The sequence below is a fragment of the Sapajus apella genome, unplaced genomic scaffold (assembly GCF_009761245.1).
Source record: "Sapajus apella isolate SASKATOON/1434 unplaced genomic scaffold, GSC_monkey_1.0 scaffold46, whole genome shotgun sequence".
NCBI classification, from domain to species: Eukaryota; Metazoa; Chordata; class Mammalia; order Primates; family Cebidae; genus Sapajus; species Sapajus apella.
This window is the reverse complement of record NW_022436986.1, coordinates 4,669,828-4,689,002: the sequence shown is the minus strand read 5'-3', so window position 1 is coordinate 4,689,002 and position 19,175 is coordinate 4,669,828. Positions and strand designations below refer to the sequence as shown.

Sequence of the window (19,175 nt, the reverse complement as noted above, 5' to 3'; positions counted from 1 at the left end):
GGGAGAAGTTTAAGGGGAGACAGGTAAAATGAGGCAGCAGTTGAACTAGTCAGTCAAACCCTAAATTATTTACAAAACGGCCGGGCGCGGTGGCTCTCGCCTGTAATTCCAGCACTTTGGGAGGCGGAGGCAGCAGAATCGCTTGAGTCCGGGAGTTCAAGACCCCGCTCCCACCTACAAAAAAAAAAAAAAATTTAAAACTGCCGGGTGTGGTTTTGCGCAGCTGTGATCCCAGCTACTAGGGAGACTGAGGCGGTAGGATGGCTTGAGTCCGCGTAGTGAGCTCTGATCGCGCTACCGCACTCCAGCATGGGTGACAGAGCCAGACTGTCTCTGAAAATAAAGATAGCAATAACAAGATATAAATAAACAATTGTTTATTTGTACTGCACCCAACTACGCCCCAGGAGTGGCACTGGGTTTCCGCAGCGCAGCGGCCGCGCCTGGGCGCCCCAAGCAAAACGACCAGCGCTGTCAGGAGGCGAATGGGAGCCAGGACAGAAAGCTGGAGAGGCCACCGCGGTCAGGCGAGGGACAAGAGGGCCATTCGCTGTGTCACTGAGGGGGCTGAAGGAACACAGGGGAAAAGGGGCGCAGACAGGGCTCCGGAGCCGCGGGGCCTGGGTGGCGCCGGAAGAGGGCCCTCCCAGCGGCGTTCCTTTCAGCCAATGGCCGCGTGATGCGCCGTCCGACGGTGCCCCACGCAGCACAGAGAGAGAACGAGCGGCCCATCCGGTGCAAGAAAGCACCATCTTTCTAGGTGACTATGCGAACTACCAGGAAAGTGTACTGAGGGACAGGCTTCTTTGCCCGCGGTTAACCTAACTCGGTGCCACCAAGTCTTTAACCGGAAGCCAGGCAGCACGGCTGCCCTCAGTAAAGATGGCTAACAGGCGCGGAGAAAAAGCCGGAAGCCGCCGGGCCCTGGGGGGGAGTCAACACCAGGCTGCGGGGGCGTGGCCAGCCGCCTTTCGAGGCGCACGCGCGGCGCCCAGTCCCGACTCTGTGGCGCCCTGGGGGCGGGTCCGCAGCCGGCTCCGTCCCCGCCCAGGTGTCTCCCTTTGGGAAGGTGCCCCCCGAGTCTCCGAAATTTGTCCCTGGTGGTCCCGCGGATCCCTCGTCCCTCCGCGGTCTCCGGCTGGCAGCGATGGAGGGCGCCGGGGAGAACGCCTCTGAGTCCAGCCCCTCCGCCCCCGGGTCCGAAGAGTCTGCGAGGGACCCACAGGCGCTGCCTCTGGAGGAAGAACTGGGGGGCTGCGCCCGGTCCCTGGAGGCGGTCCCCAAGAAACTCTGTGGGTATTTAAGTAAGTTTGGCGGCAAAGGGCCCATCCGGGGCTGGAAATCCCGCTGGTTCTTCTACGACGAAAGGAAATGTCAGCTGTATTACTCGCGGACCGCGCAGGATGCTAATCCCTTGGACAGCATCGACCTCTCCAGTGCAGTGTTTGACTGCAAGGCGGACGCTGAGGAGGGGATCTTCGAAATCGAGACTCCCAGCCGGGCTATTACCCTGAAGGTAAGTTCCTGGAAGGACTTTCCTTCCCAGCCGCGTGAGTTCCCCTTTTCTCAGCGCACGGCTGGGCGCGAGTGTGTGGTGGGACACAGTGAATTGACTGGAACTGTCGTCACCGACGTGTTCTAAGAAGTTTGTGCTTTCCAAGTTGCGTTCACACCCATTTCCTAATTGGATTCCCACAAGGCAGGGAGGACAGACCCATTTTACGTATCAGATGAAGCTGAGTCAGAGGGAGATGAAGGGACTGGCCCGAGGTCGTGCATCTAGAGTGAAGTAGCTTGGAATCCCGTAGTCTTTCTACCTCTCAGTGCTGAATCAAAACTTACTTTTGGGTGTGCCTGACGGTGCAGTTACCTTAACTTTCTTACCTGGGACCTAAGTAAGTCAAAATATGGTCTTTGCAATCCTCTGTCAATGCCAGGATTCTGATATCCTTTTCTTGATGTTTTGGCCAAGAGTAGTGAATGCTGAGGAGATTGGCAGGGATTAGGAAGATAAACACAGGTTTCACTGATCAGCCTAGATTGTTCAACTCAGCATGCCTAAACCTGTTTTTTTATCAGCCACAAGTAGTAGGTTTTGTTTTATCATCATGTTTAATTGAGAAAGCCTAAAGCAGTAGAAAAGCCACATTCTTTGAGATCAGACGGTCTTGGATTCAAATTGTATGTTTGCTACCTACTAGCTGTGTGACCCTGGACAAGTTACTTAACCTCTCAGAACCTAGGTGGTTTGTAAGCATTTGACACATCAGAGGCATGTACAAATTGTTGAATTAATTTCATCACCTAGAATACAGCCTGGTACCTAGTGGGGTACTTAATAATTTTTTGTTGAATAAACATACATGCACACACAAGGTGATGGAACCAAGGTCAGAGTGCTCATGTCAAGAGGAAGTGTCCCATAACTTAATTGGAAAGACAGATCTGGGCTAAGTGTTCTATGGACATCAGAGAGGAATGTGCCAGGAGATAGCCTTTCCCACCCCACCCCCATCTTTCCACCCCTCCAACCCCACCTCCAGCTAAGTGGGTATCTATGGATGCCCGCGGATTCAGTTCCCCTTTACTGACTGGGCTTGGCTGGTGACCAGGCTGGGGGACTTTGTTAAAATAATGAAACTCAGGAATCCCTTGCCAGGGGAGGCATTTTCAAGGTCATGTGCTTCCTGGGTCAGTGTGTCTCTTCCACAGGTTGACTGCTGTATACAAGGTCCCCAACACATGGTCTTTATAATACTATTCCATTGGTCCTGGCTCTGCACTAGGCTCTGGGATGTGGAGCTAAAGCACCCCTGCCCCTAGTTCTCAAACAGCTTAAAATCTGGTGGGAGAGACTGACAGAGAAACTGGCATGCACCCTAAGATGCTCTGTAGAGACACTGCAATAAGTCTGCAAGAAGGTGTGGTGACAGGAGTTGTCAGTTCCACTGAGTAGAAGGAGCTAGCCAGAAAGGAGGAGGAACATACCCGAGGATTGAAAGAAGAAATAGATGTTTGGCAAGCAGACAAGAGGTACAAAGGTACAAAGGTATTCCAGGCCAAGAGAGCACCGTGGGCAAAGGTAGGAAACCATGTTACAGCCCTGAGTGTCCAGGCAAATCGCACAAACCAGAAAGAGAGGCCCAACGGATACAGTCGAAGAGCAGAGGCCGGAGGTTGGGGCATTGGCGAGTTAGGCCAAGTAGCAAAAGCCCAGACTGGCTATTAGGTAGAGAAGAAACTAGGGAAATGGCAAGGCTGGTAATCAGGAGAGAGTGACAGCTGAACCAGAGCTGTGGCTGTGGGGAGGGGGACAATGGAGGTGGCTCAGGATAGTAGGGAAGTAGAATGGGGGAGATGTCAGGAGTGGCTGGGGTAACTGGCTGACTGCCTGGTTGGATCAGTCACTGACAGGAGGGAACTCAGGATGAGGAGCCATGGAACATCCAGGTACATGTCCCCTATAGGAGACTCTCAAGTTCCAAAAGGACAGGGACCATGTGTGTTGCCTCACCTCTGTATTCAGTGCCTAGCACTGTCTCTGACACATACGTCAGTGCTCAGTATACCCTGGTCAAATGAATTAATAAAATGGGGTATTTGGGTTTGGCTGGGGCTCATCAGCAATAAGGTCATGGTGAAGACCTGGGAGGTGCTGCGGTCTCTCTGGGAGAGTGCGTGGAAGGATAACACTGGTGGGCATCATTTATCTTACTGATACCTGCATGAGAGCCTGAGTGTCTCTCTCTTTCACAGTCGCACCCAGCATAGTACACACCAGTGAACCCTTGCAACAGGGAGCTTGCCGCTGTTGCCATGTAGCCTGCTGCTGTTCTCATGAGGCCTTGATTGCAGGTAGCTCTGTGAGATTCCCATCCATGCCTGTGAGCTGTCCATCTTCTGCAGCCCACCTCAACTGATCTCAGGCCTTCTTTACGAAGCCACGAATCTCCTGGCCATAAAATTCAACTTTTAGACCAGGGTTCTGGTCTGCAAGTAGGAGGTCTGGGTTCTGAGACCAGCTCTACCACCACATGCCTGGGCGACTTCAGCTCCCTAGTTTCTCCATCTGTAGAAAGAGCTGCTGCTCACTCCTGCCTTGCCTCCCTCCTAGAGAATCCAGGGAGTTATTGTATGTGAAAGCGTGTATTTGGACCAGCCAGTGCTGCGAGACTGATGACCAGCATTTACCATGAACTTGTTTGGAGGGCCAGAGCACCTGGAAGGTGCCACCATGCCATCAACAATGTGCATGTGGCTTTCTAGTTCCCATTCATATTCATGATACCAGTCCATCCCCAAGGCAAGAAGGTTTAACCCCATTCCACAAAAGGCAGCAAAGACTTGGAGATGTCACACAGGTGAGATACCATCTCACCTGGGAGATGATGATGGTACCAGGACCCCGCTCAAATCAGAATTCAGTGCACCTCCCCTCTCTCACAGCACCTCCAAATTCCTCTCTCAAAGTGAGCACAGTTTTAGCACCTACTGTGTGTCAGATACTGTGTGATGCCCTTGTCTCATTGCATCCTCATTGTCCTATGCAATGAGTGTTATTGTCACCATTGTACAGATGAGGAAACTGAGGCCCAGAGAAGCTAAGGATCTGAGTGGGAGACCAGAGCCTGATGATTTTCTGTGGCCAGGAAGCATGTGGTATTTCAGAGACAGGGACATACCTACAGTGACCTTTTTTTTTCTGGGAAAGAGAGCATTCCTAAGCCCCCCACGACCTTCCCCTCTTCCCACACCCAGTGCCACCATGCAGGCACAGGGCCTTGCCAACTAATCCTTGTGCTCCTCAGGCCGCCACCAAGCAAGTGATGCTGTACTGGCTGCAGCAGCTACAGATGAAGCGCTGGGAGTTCCACAACAGCCCGCCGCCACCTCCCGCTGCCCCTGACGCCGCCCTGGCTGGGAATGGGCCTGCCCTGCACCTCGAGCTAGGTACCCAATGGGCTGCCCACCTGCCCACACACCCAGGGTTCTCATGATTAAGCCTTTACCTTCCTGCTGGGAATGAGAGGGAGTAGCCCTCTGCTAAGGAAGCAGAGAGCCAGGGATCTGACACAAGATTAGTTAGGGCAAGAAGTGGGGCTGAGGCCAGTCTGCCTGGGTTCAGATCCTACTCCTAAATGATTTTAGGCAAGCTGTTTAACCTTTCTGAGCTTGTTTCCTTCCCCATAAGATGAGGTTTATAAATTATTCCTGCTTCTTAGGGATTTTATGAGGACTAAATGAATTCATATACCTAAAATGGTTAGAACAATGCCTGCATGTGGTCAGAGCCCAATACATGTTAGCTACTATTATGATGAGCAGTATGGAAGGCCTCAAGAAATGAAAGTTTCACAGAGTTGCCATGAGGAGGGTTAATGAGAAAATGTAGTATTGTAGATTTGTGTTTTGAGTTGGGTAGATCAGTGATTTTTATCGTTGGTGTTTCCATAAGATAGAATCCTTTCCCCCCAGATGACTCACAAATGAAGTTTCCTGATCCCAAATCCTGGATCCTCTCAACGTGGAGAAGTCCAGGAGATCACACCCTCCCACCCCCATGCTGCAGCCAGGAACGTGATTGGCAGGTTTTAGGACTGGTATGGACCACCTCACAGCTACCCCTGCAAGAACACGGAAAATCAGGTCCCAGCACAAAGCCACAGAGTGTCTAAAGTGCTTCATGTACAGTTGACAGGGAGACCAAATAGGCAAGGGCAGGACTTGTTGCCAGGTCCCTCCTGGACCTCTATACCTGGGTGCCGTGCATGTCCAAAGCTGAGTGCATCTCATCTGACCCTTCTCCCCCTTTCCCTTCCCTCCCTTTGGTAGATTTTCCCCCATGTTCCACTAAGAGTTGCACTCCACCCTTCCTCAGCTTCACCCAGTGAGTCCAGTCAATCACTGTGATGGCCATTTTTGCCCTCTGATCCACACATCAGACCCAGGCCTTTCTCACTGCCACCACCCAGGTCAGACCTCATCTCTCGAAATCACAGTGGCCTCCTCTCCAGTGTCCCTATGTGCAGGCCTGTGCCAGAACCCATCCCCGTCTCTGCATCCTGAGTGAGCTTTCTTAAGTGAAAACCTGAACCTGTCACTGCCATCCACAGCCACCCACCACCCAATTCCTGCGCCCGACACCCAGGGCCCATCCCTCCTGATCTCACTTCTGCCTGCTCCCCCAGTTCCCCCCTTGGGCTTGATGCTTCAGCAGAGTCTCTGCTCTCTCTCCTTTGTCTGCCAAATTCTTGCTTATTCTCTATGGCCAAGCTCCAGCATTGCCTCCTCCTCTTGCCAGCCTCCTCCTGGAAGCCTTCTCAGACTTTGCCAGCTGGATTCTCTCTGGGCCCTCAACACTTTTTTCAAACACTTCAAGGGACACCTGTTCCGTTGTGTTTTATTAATAATTACCCCGTCCTTGTTCATCTGCACCTGCTAGTCCTTAAGGGTGGGACCGTTTTTTTGTTGTTGCCTGTGTTACCTCCCTGATGACCTGCCTGGCACATTGAATATTTGTGGAGTGAATACACTAAACTTTATAATTAAATGAGGAAAGAAATGTAAATCCCAGGCCGGGCGCGGTAGCTCACACCTGTAATCCAAGCACTTTGGAGGCCAAGGCGGGCGGATCACCTGAGGTCGGGAGTTCAAGACCAGCCTGACCAACATGGTGAAACCCCATCTTAAAAAAAAAAAAAAAAAGTGGGCTGGGTGCGGTGGCTCATGCCTGTAATCCTAGCACTTTGGGAGGCTGAGGTGGGTGGATCACCTGAGGTCAGGAGTTCAAGACCAGCCTGGCCATCATGGTGAAACCCCATCTTTAAAAAATAAATAAATAAATAAATAGAAGAAATGTAAATCCCTTAGCATAACTTCAAGCACATAGTAAGTGCTCAATACATGGGAGTCATCCTAATAATACTGTTGTTCTGTGTGTACTTGACTGTATATACAACACACCCATGCTGTTACTGTCATAATAGTATATGCACACACATATATGTGTGCTATTACTGTTATAATAACTGTTCCTTTTATTCTTAATAATCATTAGTCATTTCTTTTTTTTTTTTTTTTTTTTGAGACAGAGTTTCGCTCTTGTTACCCAGGCTGGAGTGCAATGGCGCGATCTCGGCTCACCGCAACCTCCGCCTCCTGGGTTCAGGCAATTCTCCTGCCTCAACCTCCTAAGTAGCTAGGATTACAGGCACGTGCCACCATGCCCAGCTAATTTTTTATATTTTTAGTAGAGACGGGGTTTCACCATGTTGACCAGGATGGTCTCGATCTCTTGACCTCGTGATCCACCCGCCTCGGCCTCCCAAAGTGCTGGGATTACAGGCTTAAGCCACCGCGCCCGGCCAATCATTAGTCATTTCTTTGGAATTTCTTTTGAAGGGTATCCTTGTTTCTGCATTCTACCCCCCACCCCCATCTGCCAGGGAGCCAGACAGTCCTGGCTTTGCAGAATACTGTGGCCTAAATTGATGCTGCTGCAAAGGTCAGCCTCAGACTAGACACCAGGAGAAACCTTTGCAATAATAGAATTCCTGTGTGTCTTGAACTGAAATGTGAAGCAGCAGATTGTGAAAGCATGGCTCTGGGATCCTCAGCCCTCTTCTGCTGTGGTGAACCTGTGGCAGGTTCTTTAATTCTATGGCTTTGCTTGCACACAGTGGGCCTCTTCTAGGCCAGCCCCTGCTGTGGGCATTGGAGAAAGGGATGGAGTTGCTGTGATGACCTGGGTCTCCATCTCCTGAGGAGGACGCTGCCTAACACTCGGGAAGCGGGGACCTGAGCTTCTCTTCTTGAAGCCTTTCCTTGCCTTGCAGCAAGCCTGCACTCTCCTCCCAGACCCAGGGTACGGCAAAACCTTCCCAGCTCCCGCAGAAAGACGTTTCTGGTGTCTTGGGCAAGTCAGCAAGGCCTGGATTAGCCATGTGGAGCAGGCTGCCCCACCTTGCCAGCCTCCACCCTTCCTGAGGAAGCAAGGGCCCGCTTCTGGGTCATTGAAAACCTCCTGACCCATGTGTGACTTTGAGTCAGAGACTCCTGGTAAAAAGTGTCTCGTCATTGCTCTTGAGCCATCTGCAAGGCATGTTCTCTCCTGCTTTTAAGCATTTGCAGCTTCATGTTATTCTTAACCTAAGCAATGGTCTCTGCAGAGCCAAGAAAGATCAAAGAGAACCCAAGAGATTTATAGTAATAAGAATAGCAGGTTGCCACAGTAAGCTACAGTTTACAAAGGACCTGTATAAATGTGTACCTTCATAAAATGTGCCTGTTGCCCCAGCATTTTACATGCATCATCTTATTTAATCCTCACAACAATTTTATAGGGTCATTGGTACTATTTCCATTTCATAGACCAGGAAACTAAGGCTCAAAGAGTTCAAGAGACCTGTCCTAGGTCATGTAGTAAGAACATGTCAGTGCTGAAATTCAAACCCTAGGCTTCTGACTCATAACCTGCCCTCCTGAAGCTGAGGGGCAGCCAGGCATCTGTCCAGGGCCCTCTAGGGAGGCAGTGACCTCCTGGGTCAGGCCCTGTTTTTGTCTAGGCAGTGACTTCTTCCCACTGGTGGTGGGGTAACCCTCAGAGCTCATGCAATGGGAGAATTACAAATAAATGCTTTTGAAAATTCTCTGCAATCACTCATGGAGGGCATTTCTCCAGGATGCCCCCAACCAGAGCCTCAGGTCATCGATTCTGCCTCCTGCGGGAAGTGCTGGTCTCTGTTGTGGCATCGGCATCATGTGCCTTGCACATTCCTTTGCACTGGGAGCTTGTGTCTTCCTGGGCAACCCCTCCTGTCTTAGATGATCTGCTTGTTAGAAAGCCTGCTCTGATAAGCCACACAGTTTAGTGGGAAAAGCAAAAGTGAGGACTGCGTTTGAGTCTATAACTGTGTCACCTGCTAGCTTTGACCTTGGCCACAAAACTCACCCTCTCTGAGTTGCTATTTCCTTATTGGTAAAACCCAACAGTGATTTAAAACAAACAAACAAACAAAAAACCCCAGGACTTGGCTCTTTGTAGTCTCAGAGTTAACCTGGGGCCACAGGTGGCTCTTAAAGGAAAACAGACATTAGCAGTTAGGGAAGTACTTGCTAAGATACCAAAATCTTAGAAAAACTAAGTTTTTTTGGTTTGCTTTGAAAGAGAATAAGATGGTTAAAGTATTGATAAATAAAAAAACTTTATTTATTTTGAATCAGCTTAGAGTCTGGCCTAAAGGCTACTTCGAAAGATGTGAGTCCATAATATGGGGCTTTATGGCTTTCTAAACATTTTTGTGTACTTTAACTCTGAAGGAGACAAGGTAGAGAGTATTATTCTTGTTTTTCTTTTATTCTTTTTTGTTGTTGTTGAGATGGAGTTTTGCTCTTGTTGCCCAGGCTGGTATGCAGTGCCGCAATCTCAGCTCACTGCAACCTCACCCTCCCAGGATCAAGCAATTCTCCTGCTTTGGCCTCTCAAGTAGCTAGGATTACAGGCACTTGCCACCACACCTGGCTAATTTTGTATTTTTAGTAGAGACAGAGTTTCTCGATGTTGGTCAGGCTGGCCTCAAACTCCCAACCTCAGGTGATCCGCCTGCCTCAGCCTCCCAAAGCGCTGGGATTACAGGCATGAGCCACGACGCTCGGCCTCTTGTTTTTTTTTTTTTTCAAAGTGATTTGCAAACAGGTTACTGCACCCTCCCCCCAGAAACAGGGCTCGGCTTCAGGTCCTCCACTCAAAGCCAGATTCAGTTTTTCAGCCTCAAACCCCCAGGGGCTCTGGTTTCCATCGGGATGAAATTTACCATCAGCCACTTACCCACACCCTCTGCTATTTGACCTTCCCCACCCCATCTCCCCTGCCTTCCTCCTGCAAACTCAGCTCTGGGTCTGAAGCCCCTTACTGTTGCCTGTATGCTCTGCACAGAAAGATCCTTCCTGGCCCTCCTGCAGGTCCAAATCAAATCCAGTCCTTAAGGCCCAGCTGCAGTGCCCCTACTCCAGGAAGTTTTCCCTGACCTGGATTGGAAAGACTCTGTCTCCACCTTCCAGAGCAGCCCTTACCCCAGTACCCGGGGTTCCCCATGTGTGCCTTTCTTCCTTCCTGGCTCCTTAGGCTGGGAGTTTCTGCTTTGATTAATCTCACTTTCTCCAGCCCCACTTGCAAGCCTCAGGGTAAACACCCAATCCATATTTGGTGAGAGGATTAATTGAAGAGAGGACCTCAAAGAGGTGGATTTGAAGAGTGCGAGTACTGGCCATCCTGCCAGATCTGATGGAGCCTGTTAGGAATTTACAAATATACTGTCTGTTGCTGTTTGAATTATTGTAAAGTTTCTTGAGTAGATTGAACAGCTCCCCCAGCCCCCATCATTATATTTAATATTTTTATACCTATACCCTTTTTGCAGATATAGTGCAAAAGCAATTCTCTACTCCTAAATATTTCAGTCTCCCAATAAGAGGGCTCCAAGTGGAAAGTCTCAGGGCCTGTCTCATCAAGCTCATACCACCCCATAAGTGGTCCTGGCTCTTTTCCCCTGTTCTAGCACTCAAAGTTAATTTCTAAATATTTCACCTCCTCTCTTATACTTCAGATAATTTCCTTAGCCTTGAAAGCTTGCTTAGCATTAAACATTTTGAAGTCACTCGCTGTAGAAGAATCATTGTTTAAACAGCACATTTGGAAGACTAAAAAAAAAGAACTATAATCCTGTCACCCAGAGGCAGCCAGTGTTGACCTTATGTTACGGCCTCCTGCCTGCCTTTTATTTAAACATGTTTCAGATCATATAATACTATAAAATGTCCTACTCATTCTTTTTGATACTCAGTAGTGTAACCCTAATATTTGCCTGTGTTTTAAAATCTCTTTATAAACATCTATTTTTGACAAATATTCATTTTTCTATTTATAAGTAATTTTTTTCCAAAAATTTTGGAAAAAGTAAAAAAGCAATGAGAAGAGCCTCACTTCAAATCCCATCATGCAGCTCAAACCGCTGTTAAGATTGTGGAGTATATTTCTCTGAAACTTTTTCTGTACAATTGAGATAATATTATAACCCCAATTGTTGTTGTTGTTGTTGTTTTTTGAGACAGGGTCTTGCTCTGTTGCCCAGGCTAGAGTGCAGTGGTGCCAACTCAGCTCACTGCATCCTCTACCTCCTGGGCTCAAGCGATCGATCCACCCACTTCAGTCTCCAGAGTAGCGGGGACTACAGGCACGAACCACCACACCCGGCTAATTTTTCTGTTTTTTGTAGAGATAGGGTTTTGCCATGTTGCCCGGGTTGGTCTCGAACTTTCAGCTCAAGTGACCCCCCCCTTTCGGCCTCCCAAAGTGGTGGGATTACAGGTGTAAGCCACAGCACCCAGCCCTCCAATTTTTTTTTTAATCTGGCTTTTCCCACTTAATAATATATTCCATACAGGTTTCCCTGTGTATGAGTATTTACTCACATCATTTTAAATGATTAATATTCTACATTCTGATATACTTAACCTATTCCAGGTTTCTAGATCTTTTCCAACTTGAGGCTTATGTGACAATGCTGGAATGAACCTCTTGGCACATAAAGTTTTGTCTGCATTTCCATCTTTAGGATGCACGCTCAGATGCAGAATTAACTGTAGGTCTGCATATTTTTAAAGGGTTTGCAGGAGGGCTATACCAACAAAATGCATCATTTTACTGGCTGCAGAGCATTTTGTGAAAAGCCTCTTTTGCTGCTGTCAACCTACCTTCCCCCTGCAACTCTCCAGCTCCAGCCCGTTCCTAGTCAGGGCTGCATCCATAGCATCCCGCCTGACAAGCCTTTCCAAGGGCAGTGCCCCTGGCTGATTGATTTCCCTTTTCTTTCTTCCCAGGGCAAGAAGAGGCAGAGGTGGAAGAGTTCCTGTGCCCTGTGAAAACACCCACTGGGCTGGTGGGCGAGGCAGCTGCCTTGCAGCCTTTCCCTGCCCTTCAGAATATTTCCCTCAAGCACCTGGGAACAGAAATACAGTAAGTGCAGGCAGCCCATTCAGTGAAGCTTTACCCGCTATGATTCCCCTGCAGGGAAGTGGGCCTGGGGAGAGGGTTATGAGCTTTATTTTCAATTAATTACATCATCACTTTAAAGTATTACATCTGGCCAGGTGTGGTGGCTCATGCCCAAAGTGATGTAATCCCATCACTTTGGGAGGCTAAGGCTGGCAGATCACCGAAGGTCAGGAGTTCGAGACCAGCCTGGCCACTGTGGCGAAACCCCATCTCTACAAAAAATACAAAAGTTAGCCCAGCATGGTGGTGGGCGCCTGTAATCCCAGCTATTTGGGAGGTTGAGGCAGGAGAATCGCTTGAACCCAGGAGGCAGAGGTTGCAGTGAGCCAAGATTGTGCCACTGCACTCCAGCCTGGGTGACAACAGTGAGACTCCATCTCAAAAAAAAAAAAATACCTTCATTGTTCTGATTGGAAAAGTAGCATACATTCATTGTAGGAAATCAGAAACATCTGGAAAGGTATAAAAAATTACCCACTAGATGAGGTGGCTCACAGTCCCAGCTACTAGGAAGGCCGAAGCGGGAGGATCACTTGGTTATAAATAAAGTTTTTTTTTTTTTTGGAGACAGTTTCGTTCTTGTCTCCCAGATTAGAGTGCAATGGGGCAATCTTGGCTCACTGCAACCTCAGCCTCTCAGGTTCAAGCAATTCTCCTGCCTCAGCCTCCCAAATAGCTGTGATTACAGGTGACTGCCACACCCACTAATTTTTGTATTTTTAGTAGAGACGGGGTTTCACCATCTTGGCCAGGCTGGTCTCAAACTCCTGACCTCAGGTGATCCACCTGCCTTGGCCTCCCAAAGTGCTGGGATTACAGGCATGAGTCACTGAGACTGGCCAATAAAGTATTTTCAAAATTATCCATAATCCCATCACCCAGACAAATATTCTTAGCATTTGGTATATCTCTTACCACTACATTTTCTATATACATATTACATAATTGAGATCATATTGAATGTGTATAGTGATGGTTTCACAAATGTCTATACATGTCAAAAGCATCAAATTATTCATTTTTAACATGTGCAATTTGTTGTGTCAATCATATCTCAACTACTTTTTTAAATAATATATATGTGTGTGTATATATATATATGTACACGCACGCACACACACACACACACACACACACACACACACACACACACACCCACACACCCACCCACCCCTTACTATTGTCAGGGTTTGGTTTAGATAATTTCTAAGAAGGTAGCAGTATGGACCAGCTGTGGTGATTCATGCTTGTAATCCCAACACTTTGGGAGGTCAAGATAGGAGGATCACTTTAGGCCAGGAGTTCAAAACCAGCCTGGGTAACATGGTGAGACCCTGCCACCACAAAAAGTAAAATAAGAAGTTAGTCAAGCATAGTGGCATGTGCCTATGATTCCAGCTACCTGAGAGGCTGAGGTAGGGGGATCACTTAAGCCCAGGAAGTCAAGGCTGCAGTAAGCCATGATTATAATACCACTGCATCCTAGCCTGAGCAACAGAGTGAGACCCTGTCTCAAAAAATAAATAAATAAATAAATAATAAAAGGCAGCAGTGGGGCCTGGGCTTTGGAAGCAAACTGCCTGGGTTTGTATCCTGGCTCTACCAGTCATGGCTGTGCTGCTGTTGACAAGCTGTTTCTCAGTGCTTTGCTTACCTTGTTAATAAATGTAAATACGATAGCACTTGCCTTATAAGCTTAGCATAGTAAATAAATGGGTTAATGCATGCAGACTGCTTTAGAACTGTGCTTGGCAGTCTTAAGCATGCAATACATATTAGCTGCTGCTGCCCTTGTTACTCTAGTTGAAGGAATCTTGGCTCACCACAACCTCCGCCTCCCGGGTTCAAGCGATTCTCCTGCCTCAGCCTCCCGAGCAGCTGGGATTACAGGCATGTGCCACCACACTTGGCTAATTTTGTAATTTTAGTAGAGACAGGGTTTCTCTATGTTGGTCAGGCTGGTCTCAAACTTCCAACCTCAGGTGATCCACCCACCTCAGCCTCCCAAAATGCTGGGATTATAGGCGTGAGCCACCACACCCAGCGGAGAAGCAAGTTTTAGGGAAAAGAAGATGAGTGTTCTTGGCGTCTGGTGGCTGGAGGTAGACCTGCCCCACAGGCATTTGGATGGAATGACCTGGAGCCCAGGAGAGAGATCTAAGCTGGAGAGACAGGCTTGATGGGTATAGGGCATGGTTGAGCCCCCCAGGGTGAGCGGATATGGAGGGCACCCTGCAGGAGATGACCTGTTGGGAGGAGCTGCAGGGAACTGGGTGCATTGGGAGCATGCTGGGGTAGAGAGGGGGCCTGAGAAGTCCAGCTGTCCAGCCAGCATGCACCCAGGGCAGTCTCACCAAGATTAAGCAGAGCCTATGCCTGATAGACGCCGCAGCAGCAGAAGTGGAACATAGAAAATGCAGAGACCTTTGGTTCAATTCATTCACATAAGAGAACGGTGGGGAAAAAAAAAAAAGCAAAGACCAAGAAAGGAAGGAAGTTTCAAAGGGTCAGAGAGCAACTTCCCTCCTGTAACTTGTCATAGCCCACAGAAAATGTCAGGCTACTTTGCAAGAGAAGTGCCCTGGGCTGCTAAGAGCCCCAGACAACTTGGTGAGATCAGAGCTGCTTTTGTGCCCTACACCCCTTTGCTCTGGCTAGTCTTGGAGCTTGCTGTTCGTGCTCCCATGAGCCCATGTCGTAATCGGGGGTGGGGGGGCGGATAGGGAGCTTCCTGAGCACTGCCCTACGTTAGGTGCTTTATGCTCTCAAGTTTTCTGGATAAACCTGTGAAGTGTTATCATCACATGCTTATTGTTCTCAAACCATGGAGTTAGACATCCAGGGCTGCTCAGCCCCACCACCTACTTGTTCTGTGGTTTGGTTACTTATCCTCTTTGAATCTGTTTTCCTCTCTGTCCAATGGGGATGATAATAGTACTTAACTTTATTGGTCTTGGGAGGATTAAATGAGTGGAAGACATCATAGTGTTTCACTTAGAACTTGAGCCATGGGAGGGGCCATCCAGTGTTCATTATGGATATGTTCATCATCCCCATTGCAGATGAGGAGACTGTGGCTCAGGGAGTAGAAGGAAACTTCCCAGGCTTATTAAAGGGAATCAATGAAAAATTGCAAAGCTAACATACTTAATGGTAAAAGACTGAATATTTTCTCCCTAAAATCAGAATAAGACAAGGATGTTCACTCTGGCTGTTTTTATTCAACACTGTTCTGGAGGCTTTAGCCAGGCCAATTAGGCAAGAACATGAAATTAGGCATCCAGATTGGGAAGGAAAAAAATAAAACTATATTTGCAGTTGACGTGACTTTTGTATACAGAAGATCCTAAGGAAAAACTATTAGAGCTAAGAAATTAGTTCAGCAAGGTTGCAGGATTCAAGATCAATATAGAAATATCAGTTGTATTTCTATACCCCTGTAGCGAACAGTCCAAAATAAAATTAGGAAACATTCCATCCACAATATTAGAAAAAGAATTACATATTTAGGAATAAATTTGACAAAAGTAATACAAAATGTATGCTCTGAAAACACCAAACATTGCTTAAAAAAAAAATGCTTAAAGAGCTGGAAAGATATCTCATGTTCGTGGATCAAAAGACTTAATACTGCTAGGCTTCCAGGTCCATCCTGCAGACCCTGGGCCAAGCAATGGATGAAAGGAGTACTCTGGGCCGGGCGCGGTGGCTCACGCCTATAATCCCAGCACTTTGGGAGGCCAAGGCAGGTGGATCACAAGGTCAAGAGATCAAGACCATCCTGGTCAACATGGTGAAACCCCGGCTCTACTAAAAATACAAAAATGAGCTGGGCATGGTGGCCCACACCTGTTGTCCCAGCTACTCAGGAGGCTGAGGCAGGAGAATTGCTTGAACCCGGGAGGCGGAGGTTGTGGTGAGCCGAGATCGCGCCATTGCACTCCAGCCTGGTTAACAAGAGCGAAACTCCGTCTCAAAAAAAAAAAAAAAAAAAAAAAGGAGTACTCTGACACAGGCATGCAGTGTAAGAGCAGCTAGGGGTCTGCTAGGCTCTAGTGGCCAAGCTGCAGCAGCCCCAAAAAGCTGGAGCTCACTGCAACCTTTACCTCCTGGGTTCAAGCAGTCCTCTGCCTCAGCCTCCCATGTAGCTGAAATTACCACCACACCAGCTAACTTTTGTATTTTTAGTAAAGATGGGGATTTACCATGTTGACCAGGGTGGTCTCGAACTCCTGACCACAGATCTGCCTGCTTGGCCTCCCAAAGTGTTAGGATTACAGGCATGAGCCGCCACAACCAGCTGAATTGTACACTTTAAATAGGTGAATTGTATGATTTGTGATTTCTGTTTCAATAAGGCCGTGTGTGTGTGTGTGTGTGTGTGTGTGTGTGTGTGTGTATTTGATTAGAACATGTAGGTCCTTTTGGGAAAGGGCAGGAGAAGAATGAACAAATCTTGAGCTATGATTATGTTCCTGACCATCATGTTCTGCACTTACGTGAATCATCTCATTTAATTTGTGGAAGGAGACAGCCTTGATTTCTCAGTAAAGGGAAGGCACCTTTTAACAATCAATGTCTTACAAGTTCAACAAATAATCACCCGAAGATTCATTAGTTTGAACAATGTTTAGCCTCTTCTATTTTGGGAGTCATATATTTCTATTTATTCAGCAATCACTTCAAAAACTTTACTCTGCATATTTAAGTCTTAAAGCTGAGAGAAGTATTTCTGCTTTTCTCTTTTTTTTTTTTTTGGGGGGGGGCGGGGGGACGGAGTTTCGCTCTTGTTACCCAGGCTGGAGTGCAATGGCGCGATCTCGGCTCACCGCAACCTCCGCCCCCTGGGTTCAGGCAATTCTCCTGCCTCAGCCTCCCGAGTAGCTGGGATTACAGGCACGCGTCACCATGCCCAGCTAATTTTTTGTATTTTTAGTAGAGACGGGGTTTCACCGTGTTGACCAGGATGGTCTCAATCTCTTGACCTCGTGATCCACCCGCCTCGGCCTCCCAAAGTGCTGGGATTACAGGCTTGAGCCACCGCGCCCGGCCTCTGCTTTTCTCTTAAACAACCATAAGGACATCAAAACTTCCATGAAACCAAGTCTTCCTTATGTTTTATTGTTGCCCAATCTTTTAGCTCTGTCTTGGTTCACTCCCCTAATTAAACATTATTTGTTTGTTTGTTTACGGTAGATGTTTGCTTAGATTTATCCTCATGTTTTCTGATTTCTTTGCTTATAGTTCCGTCTTGCATGCAGAATTTCCTATGGGGATCATTTTTTTTTCTTCCTCAAGAACTTCCTCTAGAAGTTCCTTTAGTGGAGAGCTGTTGGTAGTAAACTCAGTTTTTTTCTTTGTCTGAAGAAGTATTTCACTTTCACTCTTGACAGTTATTCAGGGAATACAATTCTCAGCACATTGACTATCTTATTCTGGTGTCTTTTTGCTTCTGTTATTGCTGTAGTGAAGTTGGCTAATGGTCTAGTTGTCATTCCTTTGCAAACCACCTGTCTGGCTACTTTAAAAATGGAATTCTCTTTGTTTTTGACATGGATTCTTCTTAATTTTTCCTGCTTGGGGTAGGTGTGGAATAGAATACAGAGGCCAGAAATAAATCAAATCTGAAGGTTCCTATGAGCCATTGTCTCTTTATTTCCTCTCCCCGTTTTCTTTGTTCTTTCCTTAGCAAGCTCTGATTAAACATATATTAAAACCCATGGTGCTCCACAGGCGGTCTAAGAACCAACAGCATCAGCATCACCTGGGGGCCTATTACAAATGTAAATTCTTCACCCCAGACCTACTGAATTAACTTCTCTGTAGGTGGGACCAAGAATCTCTTTTTAACATGATCTCCTGGTGATTCTTAAGCACACTAAAGTTTGAGAAACACCATACAGTTAAACTATTTCATTCTATTCTCTGTATCTCTTAACCTCTCTGTCATATTTGCTATATCTAATTCTTTGCTGACTGCTGGGTAATTTATTTATTAAAGATCTTTCAGTTCACCAAATTTTCCCATTGTGTCTAATCTTCTGTTTAATCATTGGGTTTTATAGTTATATAAATATATATATATATATATATATATATATATAAAAAGATTGCATTTTACATTTTTATAAATTTGATTCTTTCTCAAATATGCCTCCTTTTGTAGTCCTTGTTCTGTGATTCCATGTTGTACTTCTTAGTTTAATATAGTTATTTTATAATCACTAATAACGCCAATATTTGAAGTGTTTGTAGCTTCGTAATTCCAGTATTTGAAGTCATGATTATGCTGTTGTTCTGCCTTTCATTCATGGCGTCTTGTTTCCTGGTGTGTTTAGTAATGTTATATTAACAGCTAGAGAGCCTTCACCCAGAATTTCCTTGTGTCAATTTTGCCAACAGGCATTTTTTTTTAAAAACCTATCTCTTCACAGAGGGTATGGGCCTTTAAGAGGTCCAGCTTTATGTAGGTATCTTTGGGCCCAAAGTGAGAATTCAGATACCGGCATAAAGCTGGGGCTCTTGGAGGTCCATACCCTCTGTGGATCCAAGAATTTGGGTCCAAGACCTTATTTTCTTTCCTCCTTTGCAGCTGAGGCTCTAGGTATCTGGAATCTATTCTGTGCAAGCCCGTGTCCTTGTTAATCTTCACCATAATAATGCTGCAAACAAACCACTTCTAGATTCAGTGTCATAATAACAAGCATTTGTTTTTTACACATCTAGGTTCAGCTGATCTAGGCTAGGTTCATCTGGTCTTGGCTTCAAGCTGTTGGTAGGATCTAGGTTGACCACATGTGTTTCTCATCTTCCATGGACCAGCAGCTTCCCAAGGCATGTTCTTCCTATGATGAAAAGCAGGAGTGCTAGGCAAGCCTTACATACGAGCACACTTTAACGCGATGTTTAAACCATATCTGCTAACATCTGTTGGCCAAAGGAAATCATGTGGCCACACCCAGAGTTGAGAAGCAGAGGAGAAATAAGCTGCTCCCATGGGGGTGCAGAGAAGGGAGGAGATATTTTACTAAACAGTAATGTAATCTACACGTTTATTATCTCCCTCATTACTTCCCACTTGAGTTCCATACCTTTTTCCTGTTTATTTCCTGGGTTTCCCTTT

At 47.0% G+C, this 19,175-nt stretch overlaps 1 protein-coding gene across 4 annotated transcripts in view; it reads left to right on the top strand.

Moving 5' to 3' along the window:
- Positions 1 to 237: 237 nt before the first annotated feature.
- TBC1D2 (TBC1 domain family member 2) overlaps positions 238 to 19,175 on the top strand; it is a 61,684-nt gene continuing 42,746 nt past the window's right edge. Inside the window, exons 1-3 of one of the 4 annotated variants that reach the window (XM_032240161.1) lie at positions 238 to 1,516; positions 4,809 to 4,950; positions 11,878 to 12,013. In XM_032240161.1, the coding sequence (XP_032096052.1) occupies positions 1,148 to 1,516; positions 4,809 to 4,950; positions 11,878 to 12,013 (647 nt within the window). In that variant the 5' untranslated portion in view covers positions 238 to 1,147. The remainder of the gene's footprint in view (positions 1,517 to 4,808; positions 4,951 to 11,877; positions 12,014 to 19,175) is intronic. The other 3 variants (XM_032240163.1, XM_032240162.1, XM_032240164.1) reach the window with 3 other exon arrangements.